The following is a 26,345-nucleotide window of genomic DNA, read 5'->3' on the forward strand; positions in this document are numbered from 1 at the left end:
CGGGCGCGCGGCGGCGCGCGGCGCTGGTGGTGCTGGCGGCGCTCGCGGCCTGGGGCGCGCGGGCCCAGCGCCCCGGGGACCCCGCGGGTACGGCGGCACCGGGAGGGACCGGGACGGGAACGGGAGGCACCGGGAGGGCACCGGGAGGCACCGGGGACACCGGGAGGCACCGGGCTCCGCTCGAGCGCTGCGCAGCCCGTCCCGCGGGCGCTCTGCCCCGCCGCAGGTGTGCGGCGCTCTGGCGGCATCGCTGCAGCGCTCCTTGCTGTGCTCGAATCCTCAGACGTCCCGGGGCCTGAGGAACGGGAAGGTGCCATACACGATGTGTAACACTTTTGCGCTCAATTTTCAGAAAACGGGACGCGTTGCATCCTCTCGTCTTCATCGGAGTTTCCTGAAGGATTTTTCACACCGCAGGAGAGGAAGGATGGAGGAATCGTTATCTACTTCATAATTATACTGTACATGTTTCTGGCCGTGTCCATTGTGTGCGATGATTACTTCCTACCTTCCCTAGAGATCATCAGTGAATGTAAGTGACATCCTGTTTTCCTGTAAAACTGAGAAGCTTGGCATCAAACTTTCTCTTTTAAAAAGCTTCAAAGTTAGAGTGCTCTGAAAGAAAACTGAACAAGTTTCACTTTCCATGCACAGATGTGTCCATAGAATATTTAATTAGATACACAGGATCAATATTTTATTGAAAAAAACCTAGTGATTACACTGCACATGTATTCATTTAATATTTGCTTTCTTTCTGCCTGGAGGAAAATCTTAAGATTCCTCAGTTTTAACTAAACTGAAAATTTCCATTTCAGTTGCACAGTACTATGTCCAGGTAACTATTAGTAAAAGAAAAAAAATTAGGAGGGCTGGTGATTGGTGAAACCAAAACTCTTTCTAGGGTTTGTTTTTCTTTAAAAGTAGTGATGAGCTACTGCTAACATATTAAAGTATGACACAGGAGGGACAGGAATTCTATGGTTACCATGGTTCTAAGAAATCTAATCAACCTGCAACAATTCCCCTGGCTCCAGCAGACCACTGAAGAGATGGTCTTGGCAGGGAGTTGAGATTTTCGGTGCCAAGAATTAACAAAATTCCCTAGGGAAACTCATCCCTGAACTGGAAAACCTCCTCCAAATCTGAACACTTACAGCAAATGTAAGCTTCTTCTTACTGCCATAAGAGCTGGTGTTTTGTTTATTGACAATAAATTAACATTTGTCAGACTTGCCATGGTCAGCCATACATCCCTGTACTTGGTGTGCAGGACTTGATCCACAGAGTGTGTTACATTCCAGAAAGTCAATTTGCCAGAACAAAAATCTCATTTCTCTTAAGCAACACACAGGCTCTTACACTGTCCATACAAAATGAAAATTTAAGATCACAGCAGTGGTTTGAATTTAACTAATGTTTCTGGTATGTGAAGACACAGTGGTACAGATTTCCCTGGCAGATGGATAGAATTGATAAGGATCATACAGCAATATCACACTACAGTCCATGGAATTTCCCTATAATTACTACCAATAGGAAACACAGTTTAATCCTGCATACAAATGCTGATTTTAGAAGATTTAAACTAATTTCTGTAATGAAGTTAGAAATAAACTAGCCCCATAGATCAGGCTAATTTTCAATATATTACTTTATGACTCTCATATAAATGTATTGACTGTATGAAAATAAATTTTAATCTACTAAACTGTTGTAGTAGCAGCTAACATTATGTACTAGTGAGAGTAAAGGGTACAGGCTACTGCAGCATCAATTTTTTTAAAGCAATTATTTTTGTTCTGTCCTCAGGCCTTGGCCTCTCACAGGATGTAGCTGGAGCCACTTTCATGGCTGCTGGAAGCTCTGCTCCAGAGCTTGTCACTGCTTTTCTAGGTAAGAGATGTGTTTTATAACTCCTTATAACTTAGAGCTCTTTTCCTTGCATGCCAAACTCAAACATACCAGAGTCATTTTCCTTACAGGAGCTTTTGTGACAAAGGGAGATATCGGGGTCAGCACCATCCTTGGATCAGCAATATATAATCTTCTTGGTATTTCTGCAGCTTGTGGGCTGTTTTCCAGTGTGGTATGTATAACTTTGATAGTTCTGCTCCTAAGGGCAAAATAGTTATCCTTTCTCAAATGCCAACAAAAGCCAAGAGAGACTTACTATGACAACTGCCAAGTTTATTATTTAGTAGCAAAACCAGCATGTAATCAGTTTTAAGATAACTTGCTATGAAAGTTTTTAAAAACACTAACTTGTTGAATATCATACTTAAGTCATTCCTAAGAATCTTTAATTTTTACATAATATAGAAACAACATATTGATGCAGCATTTACAGCACTTAGTGAAAGTATTACAGAGAGGTTTAAGAAAAGTACATGACTGATCTGCAGGTTTCCAGGCTGTCCTGTTGGCCGCTGTTCAGAGACTGCCTGGCATACACCATCAGTGCAGCAGCCGTCCTTGCCATGATATCTGACAGCAGAATTTACTGGTAAGAGCACAAGTAGTGTTGAATTCCTGTTGACTGGAGATTTGTGAGACAGTGTTTTGAAAAACAAATGAAAATCCCCAAGCCCCAAACTTCAAGTAGCCTGAACTGCTGTTCACTAACAGAAATGAACATCCTGTAGGCTTTTAAAAAAAAGTCACAATGCTTGTAAAGATTATTACCTAAACATTCAAACTCTGCATGTTTGACCTGCATAGGTTTGTCTGTACAGACTTCACAATTTCTATCACAACTGTTCTGACATGGCAATTAGTGTCCAGCATTTACTCCTTTTAAGCCTTTCCTTTCATACCAGCATTGTTCAGAAAAACTTTTGTGTGCCAAAGGAGATCATGAGTTTCTGTTGTTTTAACTCTTCCATCAACACTGAAACTCCTGTTACCTCAACAAGACAGTCAGGTCCAGCAAGAAGTCTCTTGAAGTTTATAATTTAAGCATCACATGAAGACTCAATTTTGCAAATATCAGGAAAATGTTCAATCAGTAAGATCCCCTGAAAAAACATGCAGCTATACAATACACAAACAAGATTCTGCAGAGGAGGGGAGTTAATTAAACTGCTGAAAGACATGGGGACACTCACAAACTTCCATGACATTAGCCATACAATTGCAAATAGATGCTTTTGTGTGTTCTCCTTCTGCTATTCATGCAAATCTTTTCTCTCTTCTTATGCCAGCAACTGGGTTCTTTTATACTACATGTTATATAAAACTTGTTTTTCATTCTAGGTATGAAAGTGCATCCCTATTATTGATATATGGGTGTTATATTCTGGTACTATGTTTTGACATTAAAATCAACCAATACCTCATGAAAAAGTTCAGTCCCTGCTGCACGTGTTTTACAAAAGCCATGGAAGAGAGCACGGAGCAGCAGCCACTGGTTGGATGGAGGGACGAGAGCGGACCTCTCATTCGCCAGCAGTCAAGGACAGACAGCGGCATTTTTCAAGATGAGCTGGACTACTCTCAACTTTCCACAAGCTTACACGGGCTCGATGAAATCTCTGAAGGTACAGGTTTGTTACAGCTGTCTCTAGCACCCTGCATGCCTATCTGCATCAATTCTCATCAACAGCAGATTCTCAAGACAGTATTAAGATTTTGCTCACAAAAGAACTCCAGCCTAGTATTTAAGTAAATCATTATTCTAACCTGGAATATAACACTGAGCAAAATCAGAGTGATGGTTTTTATATGAAGTCAGTTGCTAGAGGAATGCAAGGATAGTTGCTCATTTGTGTTGTAGTAGAACTTCTGTCTTTGTTGTGTGTATTTGAAACTTCCCAGCAACACTGCTTGTAAAATGCACTATCAGCTGAAAGCCGCACAGGTACTGTAGTAATAGATACTCTTTCCATATGATGGTGGCAGGTTGGTAGCCCAAAATATGCATAATGTCAAAAGTAAAGGGATAGCTGTGATGTGGCCACAGGTCATGTTTCCACTCAGGCAAAAAAGAGCAGTTGGTACTTACTCTTGGTAAATGCTATGGGCAAACCCTTATAAAGAAATTCATTTTTCATCCACCTTAGTTCACCCCTGGTGATGTAATGAAAAACATGTTAATCATAGAATATTAGGCTGGAAAGAGATCTCAAGGATCATCTGGTCCAACCTTTCCTGGCAAAAGCATGATCCCAGATGGGCCAGCACCTGTTCAGCTGAATCTTAGAAATGTCCAACACTGGGGAATCACAACTTCCTGGGGAGATTATTTTACTGGTGATTATTCTCATTGTGGAAAAATGTTTTTCTTGTGTGCAAGCAGAATCTCCCCAGAAGTAACTTGATTTCAGAATTTTGTCCAGACAGATGTAGGTACTGGTTAATACTACAGCTAAAACTTGAGGCAGAAGTATTTTTCACCTTTTTTCAGTATTCTCACAAGTAGAGGACAGTAACATACTGTACGCTATGGATTCAAACTTAATGCCACAATTTAAAAGTTGCTTTTTCCTCAACAGATCATCCAAATGTCTTTACCATGCCTGAAGCAGATATGAAGAGAATTTTGTGGGTGTTATCCCTTCCTATTATCACACTACTCTATTTAACTATCCCAGATTGCAGAAGACAGTTTTGGAGGAACTGGTTCATGGTGACATTTTTAATTTCAGCAGCATGGATTTCTGCAATAACTTATGTTCTTGTATGGATGGTAACAATAGCAGGTAGGTACGTAAAGTGGTGTTGCTATACCAGTCAAGAATCATGGAAAAAGTTGTGTGGTTTCCCTGTGAGGTTTCCCTTTAAAAGTCAGTTTAGCAACTCCAGACTGTGATGTAAAAAAACACAACAAAGAAAAACAACAGAAACTTATGTTTGACTGCTTAGTTTGCCACCCTCTTCTATCCAATGATGGAACACTTTTATAGAGTTTAGCTGCTTCACACTGCCTACCATCACATGAAGGAGAACTTGATGTAGCTACAAAAAACCCTATCTATTTTTAAAAACAGTTTCACTAAACTGCTTCATTAGGCAAAGCAATTAGACACACAGCAATAAATTTGTCATGCTGAAGGCTGACAAACATGAAATCCCCCAAGACTGGAATTAGAGGTCAAAGTTTTTTGAAAAAATCCATAATTTCTATACCTGTGTTTCTCACAAACGTTACAGTAAGAGATGTAGCATTAAATTCACTGCCAAAAAGCTTCTCAAATATGTTTATAAACATTCTCGGAGTGTGTGTCTATGTGGACCTCTTACAAATGTGCATCATAAAGTGGGGCAGTAAAAGGATTGCATTTAAGAGAGAGAAGGGGTATGGACTTGTATGTAAAAACCTTCTCCTAAAAGTACTTTGAGGTATTAAAGGTCTCCTCATTTCATTGTTTCTCCAGTCAGCTTGAAAGACATCCAGTTTTTATATTTAAGAGCAAGCAGAAAATGAAACTGAAACTCTACAGAATGTTTCAAAGCTTGCCATTTTCACATTATAGCTCACTAATCCTACTCAAGCTTTCTACTACTTCAGACATGAATAACTCCTTGTTCAGTGCAGAAGCAGACCTACACATTCAGTAAACCTTTGAGAAATTATTAGTAGATCACTGGATATTACACCCACCGTGTTAACTCCTTGGGTAAATAATTTTCCACTTGTACCCAAAGAGCAAGGGTTCACTGTCTGGATGCTAAAAGCCTTTGAACCAGGATTCAAGTCAACATTATTGCTGTTCTACAAGACAAAGCATTAATTAAAATGAAAGTAGGTATGGTGGAGATTGAGAGAGTGTATTAGTTCACTTTCCAGAGTCATCACAGGTAGTACTGGGGTCTTTGGCCCACTATTCTAGGTAAATTATATTCTATTTACATGTTAAAACACTACAAGTTAAACACACAATATATTCAAGTCCAGGCTCTCATGAAGGTTGAGAACTCAAAGGTTCTACCATTGCATAATCAGTCTATCAGAATGTCACAAAAGTATCATAGCTGGGCACTAAACTGGGATGGTCAAGAACAAACGTAATTTAGTACATCTTTCTGTTGCTGGCAAAGAAAATTCTACTGCTTATAGCAACACATTGCTACTAATACACAAAATTAACAAAAGCCTAGAAAAATAAGACTTTTCTGTCTTAATGGTCAGTTGCTAGAAAATAAACCACTACACATTAAATAGAAGATAAATCTATCTAATAAAATAAAAACCAACTTCTCCTGAGTTTATATTCTCTCTTATAACCTTCAGAGGGCTAGAAACTAATGTTGGGTACATAAGGCTGGTTCATTCGTATTTCACCTTGGTTTGAACCATTATTTTCCAGCCTGGATGATTTATAAAAGCTGATTTGTTGGTCCCTCACCCTACAAATCTATTAGAAGTGATGGAAGGATAAAAAGAATACAAATTCTGCAACAGGATCATGTTAGTACCCCTGAAATCAACAAACAGTTTCAAATATAAATTTACTGGGCTGCTCTAGACTAAGCTGGTAAGTAACAGACAAGCATTGCTGACCTAGCTTAGTGTACTGCCTCTTACTTAAATAAAACTGCTCTTATTAAATGTCAAAATATTTCATGTAAGAACTCAGATTTCAACACTAAAAAATACTAAGATACTTTTTAGTGAACCAAAATGTTTAAGAAAAATTAATTACTTTGTAGCTTGACTAGAGGTATCAAATACTGATGCACCTGAATGGTACAACTGCTGAAACAGTTTTGAAGAATCCCTGTATTTTAAGTTAGAAATTAATATGGTTAAAAGACATTTGGGGCTGAGAAAAATAGAGATTAGGGAAAAATATGCTGCTCTTCTAATAACAGTTTAAAACTTTTCTTCAAATTTAAATGACTATTTCCCTACAGGAACTCACACTTCTAAGGGGTTACTTGTACTTACAAGTCATATAAAAATTCCGCACTCTGATTCTTCCAAATCACTTTCTAATTGAAATGAAATGGTAAAGGCATGTAGTTGAGACAGTATTCTCACAATATCTTAATGACTGTCCTCCCCAAGATAATTCATGTGCTTATTCCCCTCCCCCGAGGGGATCAAAAAGAATGATTATAAGAGTTATTGCTTCATGAGACTTCTGAACACTAATAAGGAGATGCCCAAAACTGTAAGAGACTATAGTATTTTCTAGAAGTTGAGGGAAAAAAAGGAATAGTAATTTGTTAGATATTTAAACTTTTACTTTATCTGCAAGAAAAAAATCTTATTTACTACTGTATTGACCACTTCAGACTTAAAGAACAAGGAAAGGATATTTGTTGTCACTCTTTGTTTTAACTGCTTTGTGGTTCTGTCACATCACATGTAGTTTAGTTAGCTGATACATTCCATATGGAATTACTGTATGATTGATTCTTTCTCCAGCAAACAAAGTCCAAAGCATTTTCAGTGGATGAGCCCTAACTTAAACCACACTTGCATTTTCTACCCTTATTTCTCAACTGCAGGTGAAACGCTGGGAATCCCAGAGTCAGTCATGGGTCTCACCCTACTGGCAGCAGGAACCAGTGTACCAGATACAGTTGCAAGTGTGCTGGTGGCTCGAAAAGGTAAAGATTTTAGTATTTAGGCTCATGCCAATGGATGTGTTTAAAATGGTACTACAAAAAGAAAGAATTCTAGTCAACATTTTGATAAATTCAAGGAGTAACCTCAAAATCCAAGCTTCAGATTCTAGAGCTTAAGTTTATTGAAAATAAATAAATAGCTTACCTGAAAAGGCTGTGGCTCAGACATTTAAAAACTTCTCAGAGTATCTCAGAGAAGTATTCTAGATTGGTTTATTTGTTGTTGATTACGTATTACAGTTTTACTGCAGAACACAACTGTAGGTCTCAGTATTTTAAGCATAAATGGATTTTATAATAGCCTGTCTAGCTTAATTTTAAGTGCAGCTGTGCAGATGCTGGTGATTTAGGGAGACTTTTATGGTTGTGGTACCCATGTTCTGTAGAATCTGTGACTATTGTTCTTCCAATGCAAAATCTGAAAAGGGTGCTCTGTGAGAAACTGAGGGCTAGCAATCTGTTCCTCCAAAACAGTTTGGCAATTTCATGCAATACAATTAAGCCAACTTATCTGTATTTCTTCTTTTACAGGAAATGGAGATATGGCTATGTCTAACATCGTAGGATCCAATGTATTTGATATGCTCTGTTTGGGAATACCCTGGTTTATAAAAACTGCCTTCATAAATACATCAGGACCCATAGAAGTGAACAGCAGTGGTCTGACATACACAGCCATTTCTCTTATCTGTTCTGTTGGTTTCATTTTTCTGGCAGTTCACCTGAATGGCTGGAAAATAGATAAAAAATTGGGGACAATTTGTCTTGTCCTATACTTAGTATTTACTGTATTATCAATTTTATATGAACTTGGCATCATAGGAAACAATCCTACAAGGGTCTGTGGTAACTAGTTTTAATCAGTGATTATGCTGATGAAAAAAATAAAAGCAGGAGAAAAAACCCCAGTTTCTTCATTTAGTCAAAATAAAATTTCAAAAAACAACTCCAAACTCCCATTGGGCTCTAAATCTTATATACAGAACTAAGTCATATCATTAAAGTAATATTAAGTAGAACAAAAACATCACAGCCTAACTGGAGCCCTTTCTTTTAGAGTCAAGAATTACAGTATGACTACAACGCACATATAAAACCAAAATTCTGAAAAAGACATCTACTTCTTACATTACAATGTTGATACACACATTTGGCGGGGAAAAAAAAAATCAGAAAACACTAAATAAATCCCACTATGCAATCTGGAGATTAACAGAGAAAATGGCTTATTTTATTAAAAACAGTATAACCATTCATTTAAACTGAATGACTAGAGACACTTGGCCTAATTTTCCAAAGGCACTGAGCATCCAAAGCATCCCCAGTCTATAGGGACCTGCAGGTGCTCAGTGCCTCTAAAAAAAACAACAAAAATCAGGCGAATTGTCTTTAAAAACCAAACATAGTAAGATTCAGTTAACAAGTATCACAGTATATTAAACACTATACTGTTAAAGGCTGGTGGGATTTAAAAGTTCCTTTTTACAGCTTTTGTAAGCATACAATGTTACTAAAAATGACTTACTAAGACAGAGAAGCTAAACAGACATAGGAATGTTCCTGAACACACAGTTTTAAATTATGCATTGCGATCCAAGCGGACATCAATTTCTCTGCCACTGATTTTTATGCCGTTCATTATCCTACAGGCCTTTTCAGCAGATTCTGGTGAGTCAAATCTGACTGTTCCACAGCCCTTTGATTTTCCATTCTCCATTTTTATTTCTGCAAACATTACATGACCTGAATAAATAAGTTAAACAGCAGTTATTTCAAGTCCTCAGTGTACTAACAACTTAACTCAGAAGTAATAAAAGAAAAAACTTAAGTATAATCTAGGGGAACATATGAAATTGGCACTTTCAGACTGACGGTACACTCACTCATTCAGGCAAGGTGACATGAAACAAAACAGCAGGAAAGAATCCAAATCCAGATCTGCTATCTCAAATCTTTCCTGAAGTGTGCCTGCATTTGACCTCAAGTTTGAAACAAAGTGCCCTGTAAGACTCAGGGAAGGGTTTGTGTTTCATACTGACAAAAGTGTGAGTATTGAACTGTAGCTTAATCCAGTCCACCCTGTTCATGACAAAAACATACCAAAGCAATAGTCACAACCAAGCAATTTTGCTAAGAAGCTGCAGAGCAAAATTAAAGCAATAACAATAAAGTTACCAGGCTGGGAGTGGTGGAAAAGTAGCATGCACAATCCAATTCCTGCTGAGCTTCCTTGAGGTTGGACACTCAACTCACAAGGAAATATTTTTATAAAGATGTACCTCTGAGAATGTTCAGTTCCCTGGAGCTAATGAGTTTTTGGTTTTTGTATGCTGTAGCACACCCCTCGTGAGCCCCTGAACATCACTAGGAAGAAAAAACTTTTCCCTGAAATACAAAGCCTTTTATTTTTAAATATCATGTAAGACTGTCCTTTCAGTCTTGAAAGAAATGGTACACTGGGAAACAGGCTCTGTATTTCTTTATGATACTGACATGAACACAATCTGTTGCTTATAATTCTTTAAAGCAACTGAACATAATTACTACATCTATTAGCTGACAGAGATACTGAAAAAAAAGTTCTGAACTATCTGAAAGTTGCCCAGGAGGTTAAGACTCAAAAAAAAAGGAAAGAACCTGTTGTGCTATATCTATCCTCCATCTACAAAGTAAACATCAACACCTTGTAATTTTTCATAATTGAACTGCAAGGTCTAATTTATAGCAATATCTCTAAACAGCTGTATGATGACTGCCTTAGGCATCAGCAGCATGTTTTAGATTATTTATCTTTTCAGTCTATCCAAAATAAGAAGTCATCCAGTAATTCAGTTAAAGCTCTCCATTCTGAAAACGTGTTTTCAAAACATGTATTTTGACACTCAAGCTTTATTTTTCACTTATTTCTGTGAAAAGACCAACTTTTCTGAATTAGATAAAACCAAATATTGAATATTTGTAGCAAACTTTTATTTTTTAAGATAAAGGAGAACATACAGCCTGCAAATACTCTACTCAGGATCACCCATATGTATAAAACCTGTAATGCTATTCTGGCAAAATTACTAACTCTGATTTGATGCAGCACCATTTCTAAAGTAATGCATGACCTGGACAGATCCAGGCTCCTGCACATATTTAACTCATAGGAAACACTACATTATATACTTCTACTGGCCAGGGAATACGTCAAAAAAAGAAAAAAAAAATCAAAGAGTAATTTTATTAGAGGAATAGGTTAAAGTTCATAGCAAGTGAGCACTCAGAGCCAACACAGCACATACTGTACCTTGGTCTTGTGTTCTGTCATGCCTAAAGATTATTTATATAACTCAAGAAAGCTGGGTGGAACAAGAAAAATTAAGCTAGCCAGACTCTTCTTCAGAGTCAGACAACAGTCTTCCTGTTATTATCTAATAAACACCACATTACACCTGAAGTCCATACAGATGAACAGGGTAAGGTTCATATACATACCACATTGACTGAATTTCTCCTTTAGCTTCTGCCAGGTCAAGTCAAAAGGAAGCTAAAATAAAAAGGTATTATTGGTAACAAAATATACAATGAGAATAAGAGCATGTAATCAAACATACCCACAAAATAAGCTTGTGGTTCCTATGTATTTCATTGCTTACATTTCTCACAAATATCTGGTTGCCTTTGGAGCCCAATCTCTCTCTCATGCCACCTCCCATTGGGCCCGGCCCAAATCCTCGATCGATGTCCATGTTCCTGTCCAGGCCTCCACCCATGGCGGGTCCCATCCGATCAAAACCGGAGCCCATCCGATCCATTCCCATTCCTCCAGCCATGTTGTTCATACCACCCATGCCACCACCTACACAGAGAGAGAAATGAAGGACAAAAAAAAAATCTCCTTTTAGCAATAAACACACAAGTATTTGGGATAAAATAAAGTTCTTGTGTCAGAATAAGAATAACTTTATTAGAAGCGCTGTAATATAAACCTTAACTTTTATACATGCACAGTGATTTATCAAGGAACATAGCCAGTATTTTAAGACAAAGTATTATACAAGATCTAGAGTGTCAGCTCTAAAATAGTAAAACCAAACTGCATCAGGCTATTATAAAGTAGCAAAATGTTGAACACAAGAATTCAAAGTCTGTCTTGTTTAATTAAAAAAAAAAAATATTATACTCTTTATCAAAAAGATCAAATAAATAATTGTGGCAATACTTAGATACAGGTAATTGGATCATATATACAACTGTTTATTTGGCTTCCTTCATTTATATCCAGCTTCACTTAATGCAGCCGTGCCCACACCTAACTGCAAAATCTTCTAGAGAAGGCTTTTTTTTGGCCAAGAACAGAAGTTACTGCAAGTACTGTAAAGAGCATGAACTTTCCTATGTGTCACAGTTTAAACCCCGATAAAAGTACAACCACGGAATAAAATGTATTAATTCATTTATAGAAGTAACTAAGAGCAATAGCATTCAAATACTATAATATTTCTGGATTCATAATTAAAAATTAATGTACAGTAAAACTATCAAGAACATTCACAAGGGACCGTGTCTTTAAGCCTTACGCCTTCTAAGATTGGCACTAGCAAGATTTTAGTTTCTCATCTGCTGTAGACTGAGGAACTCAGAGAGTTGCTGCAATACAAACTCAGTATTGGAGCTTTGCACAAAATTAAACTGGGGGATAATCTGAAATTCAAGGCTGATTTTTATTTCAGTGATGACATTACTGAGGTTCAGCTTTCATGAACTTTACTCAAATAACTCTGCCTGTCTTTTTTTCTGAAACACAAGTTTACTTTAATCACTTCTCCCTCCAAACTAGAAGTTGAAACCATTCCAAATCTAAGATTTAGGGAAAGACTCTATTAGCTAGTTTTCCTCTGAACTTTTACCTAAACACAACAGCTTTGAAAACTGTTAGATTTGTCACATGCAACAGAGTTCTACTTCCTCAACAGCAAGACAAGTTCCTTCTACACCAAGTTCCTCTGATACAAGTAGGTGTACACGGCATTGTTACATTGCCTATGCATTTAGGTTCTATTGAAACAAGTTAACCTACTCATTCCAAATCTTACTGGGCCCATGCTAGGTGCTCCCATTCCTCCTGCAAAAACACCAATCATTGCACCACCTAAACAGAGAAAAATAACGAAGTGACATACACTGAAAGCAGCAGTGAGTGCAAAAAACAAAGCACACGCTAATGAAGTGCGCTGTTCTCAGTGTTACCTGGCAATATTCTTCTATAAGGACACGAGTGTGTGCCTTGACTATACAAACTGAACAGGAACACCTCGTAAGTAAAGTTAGTTTCTCCTTTCCTACTACAGGATTTAAGCTACTCTGATTTCTTTCTAGCTTTTCTCCCCTCTGACAGCCTGCCAGCAGCACAAACATGGTAAAATTAAATGGGCCATTTCCCACATTGGGAAGAAAATCTTCAAAATTTAAGGCTTCATCTTATATGAACTTGATAGTATAAAAAGTCAACAATTCTGTTGCAAATCAAACATCCTCAATTCCATTCTGACACTATAGCCCAATCAAAGACACCTTCCTTGATTTCAAGGTTAGTAAAATCAAATGCCTTCACAGTACTTCTTTCTAAGATACCATTAACCTAAATACTGTAACAGGAGTACATCGGGGCCTTCCCTGATCAAACACAGTATCTATTAGAAGTCCCTACAATTTCCTTCCATTATTTAAGGTGAAGCTGGGAATCTCTAATCTGGGTTCTCAGGACACTATTCAAATGGGCAGATCACTGACAGTTTGTAAATTGAAGCGTGCTGGATCTACTGAATGAAAGACACCCCCATCAGTTTCTCACAGTGGCCATGTTCATAAATTTTTAAACCAACATGTTACCTGAAGACTCAGAAGCCTACTGCTTGCAGAAACATTTATAACTTAAGTGGCCTTGCATTTTCACTCAAGCAACAGATGTTCATGCAAGTAGCCAGAGTGAAAGCATACATTTGATTTCTAAGACATTCATTCCAAGGCATTAAGACTAGCTTAAAGGACAAGCTTATTATGTTCTTACCACTTCTACACAATTCAGTATTGAAGAGAAGCACACAACAGTTATCCTTTTCTATAACTTGCCTCAACTAATACAATTTAAAAAACCCCAACTTTTATACCAGATGAACCTTATGCTCTTATCAGTTCTTCTCTTTCAAGGTGGTGAATTAATAAGGGAATGGAGAAGTACAAGAAACATGGAAGAGGAAGAAGAGCTGTCTCCTATGATGCATTTTGTGTTCAGTTTCAGGCCCCTTACAAGAAGAAAGACATAGAGGTGCTGGAGTGTGTCCAAATAAGGGCAACACAGCTGCTCAAGGCTCTGGAGCACAAGCCTTGTGAAGAATGGCTGAGGGAGCTGGGGTGCTCAGCCTGGAGAGGAAGAGACTCAGGGAGAACCTTTCTGCTCTCTGTAACTATCTAAAAGGAGGCTGCAGAGACATGGGGTCAGTCTCTTCTACCAAGTAACAAGCAATAGAACAAGAGGAAACAGCCTCATATTAAACCAGGGAGGTTCAGATTGGATATTGGAAAAAATGCTTCAAAGGAAGAGTTGCCAATCATAGGAACAGGCTGACCAACAAAGTGGCGGCGTCACCATCCCTGAAGGGATTTAAAAGACATGTACACGTGGCTCTTGGTGACCTGGTTTAGTGGTCAACCCAACCTTGGCAGTGTTGGGTTAAAGGCTGGACTCACTGATCTTCTCCAACCTAAGGGATTCTGTGATTCATCCAGGTAACAGCAGAGTAACAAAGGGCAAGAAGGCTCTGCTGTTGAGCTGTTCCACACCTCTGAAGATGGAAGAGTAACTCATCCGAGGGAAGCCCATGGCCAACAAGACATCATCTATAAACAAAATACTCCTGGCTCAGTAACAGAAGAGGCCAATAAATACCATTCTGAGCTACAGGAGCTCAGAATGCAGGACAAAAACTGAGGGCACCAAAATCCAAGACTCCTGTCCAATGCTACCTGATCTGCAGTAGAAACAGTACTATACCCACCATGCATTTGCAGACAGGCTCATGGAATGTACAAAGGCTGTACATGGACACCGTGTTCAGCATTATCAGAAGCATATACTTCAACACCCCACAGATTTAATACCCCACAAAATATACAGCATGAAGATAAATGCTTTCCTCAAAGAGCTATTCCATTTATATTTTACAGAGGGAAAAAAACCCTCCACATCTGAACCCCTGTCTTAAGTGGTGACTGTAATGAACATTCAGATTCCATCCTTACAGTAATGACTGGGGAAGAAGAGACAGAAGATGACCAAATGAAACCAGGTCTCCTTCTAGCAAAATTCTTCCAATACTACGTCACAGAAAATTTAACAGTTACCATACCCATCCTTCCAAAAGACTCTCCAAAACCACGGTTCAATGCCATGTCACCACGACCAAATTCTCTTTCCATGTTTGCTCCCATTCCACCACGGAACATTTCTGGAAAGACCAAAGCAAAAATCAGGAATATTCTGTTATTCACACCTGAGTTGATGCTCCTACAACACTTGTTTCACAGCCACTTGTTTAAATAGAAGAGAGTCTAATGCACAAGTCAGAGGCACCTATCACACATTCAGCTCCCCTGCCAGTTCCCAGGTCTCCACTCATACAACTACTTCCTTTGAACTGATCTATATTACCCACCCCTAAATGGAGTTTTTAATAAATATTAGCAAACTAGTAGGTGTACAGGAACGGTGTTCAACTACCTCCCATTCGGTTGACTCCAAACCCTCCCATGTTGGGCATTCCTTCCATCCCACGAAATCCAGGAAGTCCTGCAAAATAAGGAAAAGTGTTTTCTATACAGTATTAAAGAAATATTTAATGCAAAAAACTTCATTGCACGTACCGCCTCCCATTCTACTCATTCCACCAAATCCTGGGCCGTCTATTCCCATACCTTTAAACCAAAAAGATAAACAACACTTAGTACACCCTAATGGATTTTTTAAAAGTCAGAATTAAAATCTCAAAAGCACACTAGACAAGGCTTGCTTTGTCAAAAGTCTGTCATTTCTGTGTTGCACAAATGACAATTTTAAACTTTAAAACCTTTAAACTAGCTCCGTATAACTTAAAAATGAAGAATCTGGATTTACCTCCCGGACCCATGCTCCCCATTCCACCACCCATGCTCAGCTGTGTTGCACTGATGGGCTGTCCACCTGGTCCAAGTCCCATACCAATGCCACCAAGACCACCTCAAAAACAAAAAAAAAGTATGATCAGAAGAGAGACCTTCCTCTGTATCACAGAGACCACAGTAAGCACAAGTGTGAAAAAACAGATCACCATATACTAAGTGAAGGGGTAGAAAACAGAGCAGGCACTCACGAGGTAATTGAGAGCTTTTGCTGTCCACAACACGGAAGTCTTCATGAGGAACTGATTTGTCATCCTGACAAAAAACAAGCATGGAATGCTATGATCCTTTCAATGTTTTGGCAGAGACATATAAAGTAGAAAGAAATGAAAGCAACTTACCATTTTTACATGCATGGGTCTATCAAACAGGAATTGTCCATTGAACATAGCTGAAGAAATGCAAGTCAAGGAGTCTTAAGAAGGCAATTTAACTGTTTCTGAAGAATCAATGTAATAACTTATTATATTTCTGTACAATTGCTCTGAGTCTTATCTTTCCCTACCGTAGCTTTAGAAACACGATTCAAGGGCCAGAAGATGCAATACAAGCTGTTAGGTACACTGAAGTTAATTTCACAATTGTCACACTGCTGGGTATTTTAATTTTGTTCAACATCATGAGGAAGTTTTAGAATTTAGTAGTAAATTCAGGCATTACAAATGCAATCTGGACAGTATTACACTCTAGTCCCTATATTACAGCTACAAGGCAAATAGGCACCATTTGTAAAACTGCGCTGCCAGAACCATTAAAGACTGATCAATATATGATCAATTATTTTCCAAAGCCAAGGATACATATTGCTTGAACAGCTTCAATTGCTTGTTCAAAGGTAACTGTCCCCATTCCTCGACTCTTGCCATCTTTATCTTCTTTGATGTCTGCACGCTTCACAGTTCCAGCAATGCTGAATACCTCCTTCAGTTTCTTCCAGCCAACTTTGAAGTCAAGCTTAAACACAGAAATACATCAGTGATGTAAGTGCACATCTCTGTTCTGCTATTACATTTGGAAGAGATTTTCTGCATTGCTGTTAACTCTTCATTAACAAAATGGTTGAAAATTGTAAATAGTTGAGATTTTGCAATACACGCACTGTGTCAAAGTAAAAAAAATCACCATTTGAACACGCATGTACAATATGTACATGTATTTTACTTTAATTAACATACTACCATTGGATTGGTTCTTGAGAAGAGCAGCTGTAATTCCACAAGACCTCATATAAATACAGTAGTCTTTTGTGCTAATAAAGAACTTGAACCATTGCATTTTTTGGAACTTTATTGTGTTAGCCTAAAGTAACTAGCAAGATAAACTTAGGTAAGCTGACATATATATTGAATAAAAAACAAATGCCATTGTAAATAGTGAAAAGATGTATAAAATAGTTTTGAATCAACAGATGACTGCAATCATTAGAAGGGCATGTCAGTCTCAAGAGTTTAATGTATCTTTCCACGTCCAAAATCTGAATACATACCCAACACTTTCAATTCAATACACTAACTGTGAACTCTTTCCAAACTCCTCTTAATATTAAATCTGAACTACACAGGTGTAAGATGTCTTACAAAGATCAAACAAAGTTATAAAATACAGTTTTAAGCTTACGTTGGCAACAAAAATCGTGGATCCAAGCCTGCCTGCTTGCAAATTACTGATAACCTCAGGAGGAATGTTTGGATTATTGAGAATAGAAGGTGGTAAATTCATCATTCCAGGTGCTGCATCAGGTCCATGTGCTCCTGGAAACTGCCCTCCTCCCCGCTGCAGTGCCCTACGAGCATGTTCCCCTTCAGGATCCTGAAACGTGGACACAAACAAAGCCACTTAACCATCAACAACCAGACTGGCAACAAACAAAATGGTACTATTTGAAACTCTGCATAAACCCATCAAAATTATCAACTAATAAATACACTTGTCCATGTCAGAGGGATCATGAACTGAATTAGCATGGAGCCCTAATTCCCTCACCTCTAGAGGTGGGTCCTTTCAGATGAGGGTTGAGGCATATTGGCAAAGCACTTGTTGAGGAAGCGTGCACTGCCACTTCACATGCTGTACCTAGCCTATGGACAAGTAGAAAAGATTTCAAGCTAAAGGACTGTCAGTCTAGCACTTTCTCCAAGAATTGAATTAATTTAAGTAGGTGGTGGTTTTGTATAATTTATTAATACCATTATTAAAATTGTAACAGGACAGGAAGAACTGCATCAGATACCATCATAATACAGCACTACAATAGAAATGTTGACATTATTTCACTTTCCAGACAGCACAACTTCTCTATTTCCAGCCCCACTTTTGCACATATGTAGTGGTCTAATAATCAGCTCATTCTGTGTCATATTTTGAAGCAGGGACACAATGTAAACATAGATTACCTAGGTTGGAAAAACCCTAAGGTAAGAATATGAAGTAAAGCTGTTTTAACAGAAAACAGCAGTAGATTATTTTGGATTTAGGACATGCTTTTTGTCAGTTTACTCAGCATAGTATCCAACCTTCTGCAAGCCAACAGGCAGTTCAGCTCATCAATAAAAATTCACAAAAAAATGAAACTGGAAATTGCACATCTAAGGCTCTCAAAATCCTGTATGGTCATCTCAGTAGCTTTAGTATCTTCACCATTTCTAATTCAAAACAGCAGCAATAAACATACCTCTTTAATATTCAGGGGTCTTCCACTAAGATCATATTTGTTCATAGTGTCTAATGCCTTCTTAACAAATTCTTCATCTTTAAATTCAACCACACTTAGAAAGAGATCAAAACATTTAGAGTATTAAAATAAAGTTGAACATGCCAAATCTAATAGAATGTTTGGATAGCAGTGTGCTTCTACACACATAAAAAAGAAACTTACCCACAACCCTATATCCACGAGATTTGTCATCATATGTAAAGAGAAAACAAGCAAGAAAAAAAAGAAGTCAGTTAGCACATATGACAGAAAATGAAGCTTCCAGTTAAAGATCCCAGCTCACTGTTAAGTAACTATACAAGTTATTTTCAGCTTCAAAATGCATAATATATGCTCTTTAGTGGTAGCCAATCTGAATTTCTCCTACTTTCTCAGCATACATACCATTCAAATGCAAGAGAATACATTGTCTCTTATGCTCTTTGAGTCAAACCAGAATTGGAAAAATGCCACACAGATCCATGTAAGGACAACTGGGAAGAGGAGGTGGGAGGGAAAGGGTGGAAAGAAAATAACCCCAAAACAACCAAAAACCAATCAAGACACTCATCACGTCATTAAAAGTTGTCCACTAAGCACAAAATTAAAATCTACCTACATCAAGTACACCACTACAATGAAAAAGCAGTCTGCATACCTCTTCAGTACTACAACATAATTGAGACATTACAAGAAAATAACCTTATTGACTGCACCAGCATCCTTCTAATCAAGCAAAGAGTTGAGGATTTCTTAAAGCATTGCAAAGCTGACAGCATGTTTTAGTTTTAACAAGTATTAAAGAAAGTAATTTACAACAACTGATACAACCTCAGTTAAAACTCAAACCTGCATTTCTCATGTTCTTCACTGCAGGTTTGGAGCTGCTATTGGCCAAACTTTTGACTATCATTAAGAAGACAAAGGAACTTTAACAAACTTCACTATTAGTGCCTCATTGCTGGCACTCTGTTAGCTACCAACCATCTCCATTCATTTAGTTTTAAGAAAGTAAATGCATTAAGCCAGTGTTTAAAAGTACCAATAATCCTGCAAAGCTGTGAAATCAGGCACTTCACCCAGTATATTCTTACCTAACATTTTATACTTATTGGCTCCAAGAAGAGCATACTACACTAACAAAATTTAATTAGAATGATTGGTTTATTGAACATCCTTTATATGAAACAGATTTGTACCAAGACAAAGGTGTTGGCTAAAAAGAAGGATTAAGTAAAAGCCATTTGTTAATATTTACAGAAGTACTTTGTCCCTTACAACCAACTAGTGTGAGTTGCATGAAGGTGTCAGACTACTTCTAATAGAGAATCCTCAAGGCTACCTTAATGAAAATCAGTGTAAAAATGAAACTTACTTTCCAATAACTGGTACAGGTATTATACAAAAATAAAACTGCTGAGGAACTTTTAAACCTCTAGCAGATTGTTGCCCACGGCACTTACCCTTGATTTTCCTTCAGCATCCTTAAACAGCTCCACGTATGTAACCTCACCAACTACATAAGACATACAAAGGGAAAATACCAAGAGACAATGCATTTAAACACCAGTATCTTTCTTTACTGTGCCCCTGTGCACAAGTCTACAGAGAATCACCTATTATTCACCAACAATCAAAACCAGACCAACCATACCTCCTGTCAATGGCTATATAATTTAGCTATTTTCAGAAATATGCAGCAGCCACATTCTCAAAACTAAAAACAAACAACTATATTTAACCTAATTCATACTAGAGATCATATTTTGGCCAGTATGATATAGTTGGTGAACAAATTCAGATATACACAGTCCCTTAACCTAACAAATGAAACGTCAACGTTCACTGAGAAGTGTTACATTTATCATCCTACTCACAACACCTGTTTTAAGGTGACTTTCTACCTGAATATCTTCAATCAAAAGTTTGCCTTCAATAATAACCAAATTTACACATCAAATATTTCACAGCAAGCGACTCACTTTCTAAAGTAGGAAGTTTAAGTAAATAAACCAATCAATTAGTCACGTCACCTTACAACAGATAAGCCAGCAGTTACAGAAGGGGGGTCTGGCATTTTTCACAGCCTAAAAGCCAAGTGTGCTTTGCATTACTTTTGAAGAATCAATTTTTCAAGGAAAACACAGAACTAACTTTTTACAAAATCCATATGTTATCATTATTTTACCCCAAATTTAAAATAAAATTTTTGGGGTAGTCAGGTTTCTCTATCAGAACTGCAACAATAGGAACAAGCTTTTAATACAAAGCTCCAGACAAACAGTCATGGCAGTAGTGACAATGCAGACCAAGTTAATGCCACAGCCAGATTCCACCAAAGAAATACAAAACAACTTTTGAAAGACATCCCTTATTATTCAGGTTAACACACTTCATGTGTTGCTTAAATACAAAAGCCCTTAGAGAAAAAAAAATCTACAAGAACTACAACTAGACAAAACACAATCTCTTTAAGAACTCATGAGGTCATGCATGTACTCTCTACTATCACACCAGAATGGCAGAAGATTGTGAGCACTTCATTTACCCAGCCTACCCTGCAATGCAATTGTCTCGGATGAAAGAGGGGGAAGGGAGATAGATGTACCAAGTACAGCCCAAAACAAAAAAACCTCAAATCAATCTGTGTGGCTCAAAGGACACATGGGTTGCATTTAAGCCCCACTGGTTTCTGTGTGAAGTGTATTACAAGGAGTAAGTTACCTTTCTCTCTCATCAGGTCTTTAATAGCTTGCCATTTCATGTCATAGGGGATGTTGCTGATGAAGACCCGATTGCGGTTAACGGCCTTCTTGTCTGCAGAGCCTGCATTCTTCTCCTTTGCATAGGGGTGGAATCTATTCTTGTTTCCAAGAGAAGGGATTGCCTTTGCTTTTGCAACAAACTTTTCTTTCACAGGTGCTTTCCCTTCTTTTGCTGTCTCATCATTATCCCTACATTAAAAAACAAAAATCCAAACAAAAACACTGTTAGTCTTGTGTTGGACCATTAGACTATCCCAGTTCCTACTTATATAACTGAGTCTTTCCCATGCTATTGGAATTCCCAGGATGTCAAATGCTGCTTTTCAAATTAGGAAAAATAAATTCATGCTATCAGAGTAATTCCAAAATACACTGCTTTATTAAGAACAAAAAAACGTTCCAATGCTAAGTAAAGAAAGTACATCTTACTAATTCACTTTCATTCCATTTCACAGAATCATAGAATCCTAGAATGGTTTGAGTTGGAAGGGACCTTAAAGATCATTTAATCCCAAGCCACCTGCCGTGGGCAGGGACACCTTGCACTAAATCACCTTACTCAGGGCTCCAGCCAACTTTTACCACTTGCAGGGTTGGAGCATCCTCAACTCTGGGCAGCCTGTGCCAGCACAACCTGTCTGTCAAGATTCAGAAAGATGGAAATGTGAAACTACTACAAAGACCAAAACAGAAAGAGTGAAAAATGACCTAAAATACCCATGCCTTGGTGCTTTGGTAATTTTCACACCTCACTTGGACAAGTTACAGGATATTCACCACAGAAGGGTGGGAGTAGAAACAGTTTAAGCCTGAGAGCTGAAACAGCTTGAGATGCTTAATTCAATGGAATTCAATATATCAAAATCAACTCCAATAGGTTTTATATCAAATTATGTTTTATCTACCCCATAAATTACTTTTATTCACAATTTGTGTCAGACTACTGTTAGAAATTAAAATCCAGCTAAGAACAACAAATGTTTTTTCAGTTTCACTGCTTAACACTATTAGAATTTTAGAACTTATTAAACGCATAGGAAACAGCTGTATTAAGCCATGCTATGAATCTAAGACTAATTAAGTAATTAGGTATTATCCATTAAAACAACAAAGCAGACACCTCCTCGGTCTTTCAAAACTTCACCAATAGCACTGAAATCTTCCTTTTAAAATATTTTTATTTTTTAGATGAAAATAGGCTGCTTTTCCTTTACAGCAGTCCAAATCTCAACTTCAGTAAGACCATACATTTTCAACAGAATTAGAAGAAGTATCTGTAACTCTTCAGCATTCCTGATATTGTTATTATCACAAGGTCATTTAGCATGCCAACAGAGGCTCAAGGAGCCTGAATTGTTACTTTTAAAAAGGAGAACTGCTGAACTGAAAGAATTCACTGAATAAAGCCACACAAATGTGATCCACTAAACAGATGCTACTTAGAATCTTTAACTACACATCACTGTCTATTTAAAGAGAAACTTTAAAAGTACTTTCACAGAAACATGTATTTTAAAAAGCCAGAATTAGCATCTTGATTTAGAACAATTAGAAGGAGATGTCCTACAGGACTGACAGAAGTGAATGATTGTGAACCCTCCTTCTTAAATTACATCACTATCTTTACTAGATTTCTCACATCTCAGAAGGCTTAGTTTTTATCTCATTGAGACACTTTGGAAGGTTTCAGGCATTTCAGTTTTACAACCACAACATATGGCAAAAGCAGTGATTTTGATTAACTGACAAGTTTTCAGCTCTCTGCACAGTTAACAAAACAGTGAGTAAGTGGCAGTCCTGCACTCAAAAGCACATGCAAGGAGCTCCTACTGAAGCCTGGGCATTTTTCAGGGAGGAGTACATTCAAATACATCCATATTTCTCCCCTGACTTTTGCCCCAATTTTGAAATAGTCCCATGGTATTAACTTCACAGTTCTTGTGTTTATATGTGGATTAAGAGTGGATTAGCAACTGGGAAATGCATGGATACTCCCCTGGGGCAAGTATTTGTAAAATTTAAAACATCTCAAGTCAACAACATGTTATCTGGTTCAAGCTTTCTCCAAGTCCTGCTGCATCATCCCTCCTCCACACCATTCTGTGTGACAACACAATTCTTGTGTGGCTGTGCAGTGAAGTGAAATGAAGGGAACAATGCAGGAACTGGAGGGATTCAAGGGAGGAGGCAAAGAGCAGAGTATCAGGTCTTCAGTCAGATCAGTTCCTTCCAACCCAACCCCATCTGCAAATGCAAAACTCCTGCCCAACCAGACTCCCAGTAAAAACCTGAGCTCTCCTTCAAGTTTTAGGATTAGAGCAATGGATTCTCTTCAGCCTTTTAAGCTCTTTCCTACTTAAAGGATTATGAAACAGCCCCTTGGTGCTCAATGCAGTGCACAGGATGAGACAGGTCTCCAAACAGGGAATCCAGAGGCTCTGCAAGACCTGGCTGCACAAATCAGTAGAGAGCACAGAAGATACAAGCCTGGTATAAACTCCTAGATCTGGGAAACAAAGCCACCCTGCACTTGGTCTGGGAATCACAGCCAGGCTGCTGAAAATAGAGGATTAATTAAAGAAACAATCCTTCTTGCAAAACTCATCTGCCAAAACCAACACAGGCCAGGCTGGAGGCAGAAATCCTTTCACAACTCCTACCCTCCTCCTTGAATATTAACAATAATTTCAATCATAAATACATTCAAAGCAATGTCACATTACTCACCTACAGACCACAGAAAAGACAGACTCAGAAATTCTACACTGACATTTTCATGGGGGGAAAACAATAATAATTCTAATCTTTACTTTCTGTATGAGCTACAAATTTCATACATTAAATTAATACTTATATTTGCCTGTGAAATCACAGACCACCACCGTTCTTAGGACTGGAAAAAAGATGTCTACAATTAGTTCTCAAAAAAAGTGCATATGCTCATTGATTTCAAAGACCATTATACCTTTTGAAAAAAAAAAAAAAAAAAAAAAGCTTTTGAACTTTCCATGAAGTTTTGAAGACAAAAAACAAGCTTTCCATATGCCAGACTAGAAGCCTATAAATAATAAGCACAAGATACATCAACACGAAAGCCCTAAAACTTGATTTTTAAAAAAAAACTTCTACTCCTCCTCACAAGTGCTCATAATAAGATAAGCAGACAGAAATGGAAAAAGTTCACAACATGTGATTTCAAAGCACATGGATCACTTTAGCTTTGCTGTGCTGAATGATTCCACTGCCCAATACAAGAAACTCAGAGAAGTGTGCAAGTCAGGATTCCTCTCCATTTAATGAATGCTAAGCAAACCAGGTTAGTAAAATCATTTTTTCAAGTAATACATTTCACCCACAGACTGACAGTTTAATCCTTTGTAAACCCGTCTGGGGGAAGATTATGTGAAAGAATAAGATTTGAATCTCTGTTAACAAGAGCCTGCCATTACTTTCAAACTTCAAGTTGTGACTTCTACCAGGCAGAATGACTGGGATTTTTCATTTGCTTGTGAGGTTTTGGAGGCAAAAGAAGATACTGTTGACAGGAGGGATACAGAGAAAATATCTCATTTCAACAGCAGCAACCCCAAAAGGCAATAAAATTAATATGCATAAAAAGGACAAAAAGGGTGACAATCATCCTGTGAAATTCAACTCTAATCTGTGCAGTTTGGAAGCTGAGGGCCAGACTAGGGAAAAAGAAAACAAATCCACAAATTCCATTTTACAGTGAAGTGGAATTTATAGCTTGTAAACTAAACTAAATTTTACAGGGAGTCAAGTAAAGGCATGAAGTACATATTTATTCCTCCAGCTTTATTTAGAAGATGATCCCATATGCATTTTTTTAAACACAACAGTATCAGAGCAGGGCTGCTTAGAACATGTCAAAACTTCACAGACGCCAGCAGCTTTGATGTACTCTAACAGTAAGTCTACCGTAAATGTATTTTCCCTCCAAGATCTGAATGAGATTGGAAGAGATATTGAAATTCCAACGATCTGAGGCCAAAATCCAGCTCATGTAAAGAGTGACAACCTTCCAAGCCTGACATCAAGAACAACCACGCACACAAAGTTATTCATGGTATTGTTCCAGAGAGCCGGTATTTCCAGCTCCCTTATTCTAAGTTCCTTTTAGCCATACTATACAAGGCACAATTTTACATACTCTGTGTATGAAAATGTTACCGTTTCCAAGAAAACTTCATGTATGCATGTGCGGGGTTTGTTTTTAGAAAGTAAATTACTATAGGGCTGTCCTACCATTCTCACGTAAACAAAGACTACTTCAACGGCTTTAAATAAAATCGTTTCGGCAAGAAGTGGAAACGTAACCGGCGCCAACAGCGATGCGGAACACTCCCGGACGGGTATCCCGTGGGAACCGCCAGGTACCAGAGCCGGGGCTCGGAGCCCAGCCCAGCCCGGCCCTGCAGGGCGGCCTCGCACGCCCGGCCCTCAGCGGCGCTGCCCCACAGCCGCCCCCTGCCCCGTGCCCTGGCCGCGGCCTCCCCGAGGGCCCCCCAGGCCCCGGCCCCGGCCCCGCGGAGGAGGAGCCATGGGGGCGAGGGGGGTCCGGCCGCCTCCTCCCGCCGCCCCCCGGCCGCGCTGCCCCCGCCGCCCTCCCGGCCCTGCTCTCACACACATTTTGACGCCATTTGCGCTGCCCGCGCCGCTACCGGCTGCCGCGGCCGCCGCCGCCTCCTCATCCTGCGGCGGCTGTTGCGGCGTCTGTTGTTGCGGTGCCGGCTGCTGCTGCTGCGGCGGCGGCGGCTGTGGCGCCTGGCCGGCCGCCTCCTCGGCTCGGCGCGGCGCGGCCGCCTCCGCCCTGTCGCTCTCCGCCATGTCGTGCCGGGCCGCGGCCCAGCGACCGCCGGTTTGAAACGGGCCCCGAGCGCCTCGGCCTCGCCGCCCCGCGCCGCGCGAAGTCTCGCGAGAGCGCCGCTCGCGGCCGGGGGAGGGCACGCGCGCCGAGGCTTTGTGCGTTGCCATGGCGACGCGGGGTCGGGCATGGCCGGCCCTGCCCCTCACAACAGCCGCTCTCAGTGAGGCACTGAAACACACGATACAGAAACAGCTCGGTGGGGAAAGACCCCGAGGTCTTCAAGTGC

The 26,345-nt window shown here is 39.1% G+C and overlaps 2 protein-coding genes across 3 annotated transcripts; one reads left to right on the forward strand and one right to left on the reverse strand.

Moving 5' to 3' along the window:
- Window positions 1–447: 447 nt before the first annotated feature.
- Window positions 448–8,694, forward strand: SLC24A5 (solute carrier family 24 member 5). The gene is made up of 8 exons (XM_058033162.1): window positions 448–532; window positions 1,813–1,896; window positions 1,986–2,089; window positions 2,406–2,506; window positions 3,256–3,539; window positions 4,494–4,700; window positions 7,456–7,557; window positions 8,107–8,694. Exons 1-8 carry the CDS (start codon window positions 466–468, stop codon window positions 8,427–8,429), a joined length of 1,272 nt encoding a protein of 423 aa, XP_057889145.1. The 5' UTR covers window positions 448–465; the 3' UTR covers window positions 8,430–8,694.
- An 88-nt stretch (window positions 8,695–8,782) lies between these two features.
- On the reverse strand, window positions 8,783–26,079 carry MYEF2 (myelin expression factor 2). Of its 2 annotated transcripts, XM_058033160.1 has the most exons (17): window positions 25,880–26,079; window positions 21,191–21,420; window positions 19,930–19,982; window positions 18,650–18,657; window positions 18,446–18,539; window positions 17,392–17,583; window positions 16,575–16,728; window positions 16,116–16,165; window positions 15,966–16,029; window positions 15,731–15,832; window positions 15,481–15,531; window positions 15,338–15,406; window positions 14,967–15,065; window positions 12,638–12,709; window positions 11,214–11,416; window positions 11,053–11,104; window positions 8,783–9,318 (listed from the first exon to the last, which is right to left on the reverse strand). In XM_058033160.1, the coding sequence occupies exons 1-17, from the start codon at window positions 26,077–26,079 to the stop codon at window positions 9,155–9,157; spliced, it is 1,857 nt and encodes a 618-aa protein (XP_057889143.1). In that variant the 3' UTR covers window positions 8,783–9,154. The 2 variants fall into 2 exon arrangements, with proteins under 2 accessions (XP_057889143.1, XP_057889144.1); XM_058033161.1 differs by lacking the exon at window positions 12,638–12,709.
- Window positions 26,080–26,345: the final 266 nt, after the last annotated feature.

Source organism: Melospiza georgiana, chromosome 13 (assembly GCF_028018845.1).
Source record: "Melospiza georgiana isolate bMelGeo1 chromosome 13, bMelGeo1.pri, whole genome shotgun sequence".
Classification (NCBI taxonomy): domain Eukaryota; kingdom Metazoa; phylum Chordata; class Aves; order Passeriformes; family Passerellidae; genus Melospiza; species Melospiza georgiana.